The 6429-nt window shown below is 38.2% G+C and overlaps 1 protein-coding gene across 5 annotated transcripts in view; it reads right to left on the minus strand.

Moving 5' to 3' along the window:
* The window catches only part of MON2 (MON2 homolog, regulator of endosome-to-Golgi trafficking), a 67909-nt gene that overhangs the window by 13876 nt on the left and 47604 nt on the right, over window positions 1-6429 (minus strand). For 4 of the 5 annotated variants that reach the window (XM_035889361.1, XM_035889363.1, XM_035889362.1 and 1 more), the window contains exons 29-31: window positions 2991-3051; window positions 1115-1238; window positions 73-280 (exon numbers count right to left, since the gene is read on the minus strand). In XM_035889361.1, the coding sequence (XP_035745254.1) occupies window positions 73-280; window positions 1115-1238; window positions 2991-3051 (393 nt within the window). Of the gene's footprint in view, window positions 1-72; window positions 281-1114; window positions 1239-2990; window positions 3052-6429 lie in introns of those variants that run through there. The other variant, XR_004841309.1, reaches the window with a different exon arrangement.

Raw genomic sequence — 6429 nt, forward strand, 5'->3', positions numbered from 1 at the left:
GTGATATTTTGAATGCAACCTTCTTATAAAGTACTGGTGATACCTTTCATTTCCTAAAGACAATATACATACCGTGGAAGAGGACATTTGCCACTCAATCTCTCATCTTCTATGTAGCGATGCAGTACATCCTGTGACCTTTTCAAGAGCACAGAAAGTGCCATTCTAGAGATGTAGCCTTCCTGAGGAGTTGTGACTTTATTACTGAACGAAAACTGAAGCAGTGTTTCAAAACACACCTTAGAAAATTCCTCTCTCATTCGAATATCTATTTCGGCTTCTGTCAAAGCAAAATGTCGTATTTAATTGTGCAGCACGCATGCCAATACACTAAGTGTTGCATTTCAGTCAGGTTATTACATTTTACAAAAAGGTTATCGCTCCTCTGGTATTAAAGAAGATTAACAGGGATATGAACAAATATTAAGAATACCTTCTGAGAAAAGGTGACTGCGCAATAATCACAATAGTTCCAAAAATAAAAGATAAAATACGCAGCACATAGAGTAGTGTTTTACCTACTTAACATTGCTTGAATAATAAAATCTTCTATGAAATCAGTTAAAAAAACCCCAGCAACCCCAGCTCTACATCCTAAGTATTAATATTTGGTACTGTACAATCCAAATATTTTTCTCTGTAATGACTTATGTCCATTTTTTTAATCTTTCCATAAAAACTATAAATGTTTTTTCTTTAAGGCAGTGAAGGTATCTGGTTAAGTATACCATATAGTTACGCTAAAGTAATTTAGTTTTTAAGAACAGGATATTATGTATGTCTTACAACTGTCTGAAGTTATTGTTAGAACTATTTCAGCTGGCACAATGCAAAACAAACTATGTACAAAGTATAAATATAAAGTAACACAAGTACGGTATTATTTATGATACTGACCAAGAAGTAAGGAAATAATTTTTAAAAAATTGCAAGGAATGCTTGGCAACTTCCATGAAATAAAATACAGTTTATAAAAACAAGCTGTATAGCAAACAGTCTATACCGAATACATGCCATGGAACTTCAAGTCTTTATCAGAATAAGTACTCTCAATATTTTCATTACTTTCTAGTAGATTTATACATCATATTCTTTTGTCATCTGGGTACTATACCTGTAAAGGAGGATGACTGAGAATGTATGGAGCCTTTATTGAGCATAGTCATTATTTGACCAACAAATTCCTTAGGAATAAAATTAGCATATGGCAGTATCTCTGTGCTGATAAGCTGCACCACCTAGAATAAATTAAATATATTTATATTGGTTTTCTGAATATTAAAGCTGTAAATCTAGTATGAAGAAGACAGAAACATCAAACAAAAGAGACATGCTAATGAAACTTCACAAAATCTTCCAGTGCTACTTTTTAAAATTTGCAGTATGTCCAAAAATTGTGGTGTTGCGTGCATGCAACATTAAATTTGAAATAATAAACTTTGCCCACACACACACTTGTCAGAGTTTCTGAAGCAGTGATCACTCAGATTTCTGCTGACATTTGAAGTATATTCTTCAAATCAAATTATGGTTTTGAAAAGAGAAGATCTAACATTAGGAATCTCCCTCTTCCTCCACCTAAATCCACCAAGATGATCAAGGGACTGGGAAGTCCTCCGCATGAGGACAGGCTGAGAGAACTGGGTTTGTTCAGCTTTGAGAAAAGGAGGCTTAGAAGGGATCTCATCACCATGTACCACTACTTAAAGGGTACTTACAAAGAACATGGAGGCTCCCTTTTTACAGGGAGTCACATGAAGAGGACAAGAAGCCGTGGATACAAGTTACTCTTGCAGAAATTCCAACTGGACATGAAAGGAAAATTTTTCACAATGAGAACAGTCAACCATTGGAATAATCTCCCCAGGGAAGTGGTTGACTTATACACTGGACACTTTCAAGATGCAGCTGGACAGGGTGTGCTGGGCCATCTTATCTAGACTGTGCTCTTGCCTAGAAAGGTTGGACCAGATGATCCTTGAGGTCCCTTCCAACCTGGTATTCTATGATTCTGTGATTATGATTAATTCAATATCCTCACTATGACATTAACACATATATCACATGCTTACAATGTGACATCTGCAAAGAAGAACAAGTGAGTTAATTATCTAAAACAAGCTTAAGGCAACGCACGTTAACTGAAATACTTTCTACTCATGGTCTTGATGCTGCCATTCTGGAACAAAGTGGATTTAGACCTCCATAAATTAATGCATCGGATCTGAGTTCTGCCCACTGCAGACAGAACTGCTCCCGCTTTTCATCCAGAAATCTTTGTGTCCCAGCTGCCACTCCGGAGAGATGACAGGTGATCAAACCCACACATACTGCCATGTCTTCTCTGCAACTCCTTTGCACCCCTAATCCTTCCTGGCCTGCCACATCTCTTTGTCCTGGAGTGAAAGGGGACCAGTCCTTCATGCCAAACATCATCATCTCTTAATTTTCTTCAGCCTTATCCAAGTAAACATGATCTCTTTTACAATTACAGCACCCTCTGTACTACACAAACAAGACATCATTTCTTCATTTATGCACAAGCTTTTCAGTATTGAGAACACATCTGGAGGGCAACAGTGAACTGAAGGCCCCCCCTCAACACAGAAAGCACCCACTTTAGGTTTAATTGTCAGCTTCCTCCTGTGGTTTACAATTACCCATGTAATTGCTTGGCAATAACATAGTAAGGAAGAATCAGAGAATGGGTTAGAGGCAAAAACACATTTTGGTTTTGCCAGTCTATGCTGTTTTGAACTTGAGTGGACAGGAAGTAGTTTTTGGAATGCCACTTCCTACTTTTTGCATAACTCTGAAGCAGCCAAATTCCAAGCCTATGAACTTCCTGTCTTGTTTTCAAAAAGGAAAACAATATCACAGAAAAAATAATGAATGGGTAACTTTTCAAAAAATTATTTCAGAACCAAATGCAATCTGTCATTGTCACTATCTCGTTATGTTCGACAGTGTATTTGTTACAGTCTCCTTACCTCAACATCAATACTCTCATTCTTCTGAAATTCTTGAATTGAGAGATTATCAGGAGGTGTACTAAAAATAAACATACTATGTTATAGTTTTAAATTCATAATGTGTAAGGAGATAGGTATGGGAAAATGCATTGCATTTAAAGTTATTACATGCATCAAGTTGGTACTATTATATGGTTAACGATTAACATTTTAGAATAAAGTCTTATGAATAATGATGATAAAAATTATTCAAAGGAAAAAAAGTAGCAAAACACTATAATTAAAGAGTTACAACTGATGGACCTGATTAAGGACTTGCATCACCAACACCATTTTTCATACGCATCTCAAAGTAATCTCTCTTGTCTTATACATGCAAAAGCCACACTATCTGTTTAGATGAGTCTGTGAAGGTAGCATCAGGGGATCACAGTTTATTACATTTTACTTTTTCTCTCATTTTGCAAGATAAGAGACTTTTGATTTTCAGCAGTACATCTGTAAAAAACTTCATTTTACATTTTCTCTGCATTAACGAAACACTTTTCATTAACAGGACATTACTTTGTCTTTTTTCTTGATAACTGAAATGATATATTTGTTCTCACTCTTAATGAATTTTATGAAGAGACAAACCCATTTTACAAACAATAGTTTTGAAGAAATTCAGAACTTTCTGCAGTTCTTCCATTGTATATAAAAAATTATTTACACATGAAATGTCCAGAAGTGATTCAAACATGAAAATTACCCAATACTTCACAAGATCCTACCTTACCTGCTTGTAAATTTGGAAATCTTGTATCATTTGATCGGAAATTTTATGTCAATCATCAGTCATGCAGTTTTCTCTGGTGAAGTTTTATCTCATTTATTGAGTCCTTCCCTGTACTTACTGGACTACCCATTCAGTGAATTCAAATTCCTTTCTTTCGCTGGATTATGCTTCTGCTGAGTTGTTGGGCCAAGCTCCTCAGCAGAACAGAAAGAGCAAAGGCCTCCTACTCGGACAGCAATCGACTACTTCAGCTGATGTTCATCAGTGTTTTAGTTTGGATCAGAGATGGGCTTTTCAAATTAAACTTGAAGACATTCCTGTTTATAAACCTTGGTTCATGTCTGGTCTTAGAGTGCATAAAACTGGATTAATTTTCGATGAAACTAAACCAAAAAATGTACCCCAAGCTCCTGTAGATGCTTGCATGACAGGAAGCCAGACTAGAGCTACTCTGAAATAAAACACCTAAAGTGAGAGCACTCTGCGGGTGATGGGTACAATAGCTAAACTCTGAAATACCTTGCTTATAGTCCCATAACCATAGGATTGCCTGCTAAAATCTACACAAATTCAACATACAAAATTAAGAGAAGAAAAACTGATTATGAGCTAATGGCAGCCCGTGGTACAAGCACTTTCTGAGCTACGTAAACTGAGAGGCTGAAGGACTGTGGTCACCTTGCGCTCTTCCTAAGGTATCCCACTAATCCAACAGAAACAGCACATAGGACTAGATATGTGTCTGTTCTGATCTAGTTAGGCCGTTCTCCTTTTTCTGACATGCAGCAGAAGTCAGGATCCTCACACCTATGTCCCTCTGAAATGTAAAGACCGTTGCAAACCCCACTAGATTGTGGGTTTGGTTTCTCCATAGTGTCTGATTTGCACTGAAGGTAACCTATTACTAGAGCTAACGGAATAACCAGTAGCATTAACAACAAAAATCAAAGACATGGTGCTATATAAAGTCAATATAATTTCATATATTAAATTCTCTCCTTTTCCTGTAATTTTACTTTTTGTCTTTTTAAAATAACTGCGTAACATGGTCAAGCTGAGGAACAGTTTGCAAATGTGACCGCTTGAAAGGAATGGGTAGAAATATTGGAATTAAAATTGCCTGCAGTACTTCAACTTGCTGCTGTTGTGTATGTTTGTGTGTTACAACGCATCTTAAATTAGACGATGCTTCCCCCCCGCCCCGAAAAACCATCTGATTAAGTACAAAGAATGGTCACTACTGAGAAGGAAGGAAAAAGATAGGGTCAGTCTGCCACAACACTCCCTGCCTAATTTATGGCAAAATAGGCAGATGCAAGGAAAAGAGAGCTCTGGACTGAACAAAGACCCAAGCTGTTCTGTAAGCAGAGGAATCGGTGCAGTACTATAGTCACAAGCAGGCTGGCATCCTTTGGCTTACTTCCAAACTCCCTCCGCAGCCCCCAGCTTTCTCTCCACCCCATGTCCCTCTCCAGGAAACAACAGACATGTGGTGGGTAGTTGAGAACTACGTACATGCTCACTGGCTAGGCAGCTGCCAAATATACGATTGTGGACCTGTGCCAGCCTTGTCCTCGTAAGGGTACTCATCTGGGCTTGTCTTCTCCATCCCACTGCCAATTTTAATGAAAGGTTGAAGAACTTTAGAGGCTCCTAAATCTCATTCAAATCTGGTTAGTTTAGCTAACAGGGGTTTTTTTCCCCCCCCAGTGCTCCTGTATGATGGTGACCAAATCAAGTAAGATTTTTCCAAGATAGGCTTTTTTCTCCCACCTTTTGGGTGCTTAGCATGAGACACCTGAAGTTCAGTCTGCACACCTACAGCTAATTTTCAGTTTTAACAATTACGACAGTATGTACCTGCTTGAAAAATAAATACATCTCCCTTCCTCAAAGGGACTTTACGTAGACAACTTCACCACTGTCTGTGAAACATTCTAAGTGTTACACATGTGACCAGAAAAAAACCCAAAGAAGAAAATACGGAATACTGTATTTATTATTGGCTTGTGTATCAGGCAGTCAGGAAGTTTGGAGTTACATGTTGAAAACACAGAATAATATAAAGTACTAAGTAGCTGTTCAGTCAGTGCCTTTTGTAACATAAGAAGTCGTCAACTATGCAAACCTTTAAATAGTAATGTAACCTATCATGATGCATACAAATGCAGGTCATGTTGAAATACATGGGAAGCTTTCATTCTGACACTTCTTAATTTACAACTGACTGACCTTCCGAGCTGAGCTTTACTTTGAAGAGGTGTTAAGACCTTTCTCTTCAGTCATCCATATCTGATCTGCCATATATGCTACAGATTATGCTACATTCTTGTTCATGTAGCAAATGACTCACAAGTAAATAGATTTTTCTAAGGAAGGTGTCCATATGGAACATCTATCTAGGGGCCAAAAGCCTTGCTGGTCTGATGCAATATAGCCAAACTGTACTGGAAGGGTCAAGAGCCAGGGAAGGTAAGAGGCAGCGCGATGCAGACTGTTGCTACGTGCAGGCTTTCCTCGGTACAGAGCTCCCAGCCGCTGCCCACTGTCTAGGCAGGGCTTTAGAGCCTAACAACAAAGAGCTAACAGGCACCCAGCGTCCTGCTGTGCACCGCAGCGCTCTGCTCTGAAGCATCTTTTTGGAGAGTATTGATTTAATTCCCTCACGTGAGCACAGAT

The sequence above is a fragment of the Egretta garzetta genome, unplaced genomic scaffold, assembly GCF_000687185.1.
Source record: "Egretta garzetta isolate BGI_Z169 unplaced genomic scaffold, ASM68718v1 scaffold502, whole genome shotgun sequence".
Lineage (NCBI taxonomy): Eukaryota > Metazoa > Chordata > Aves > Pelecaniformes > Ardeidae > Egretta > Egretta garzetta.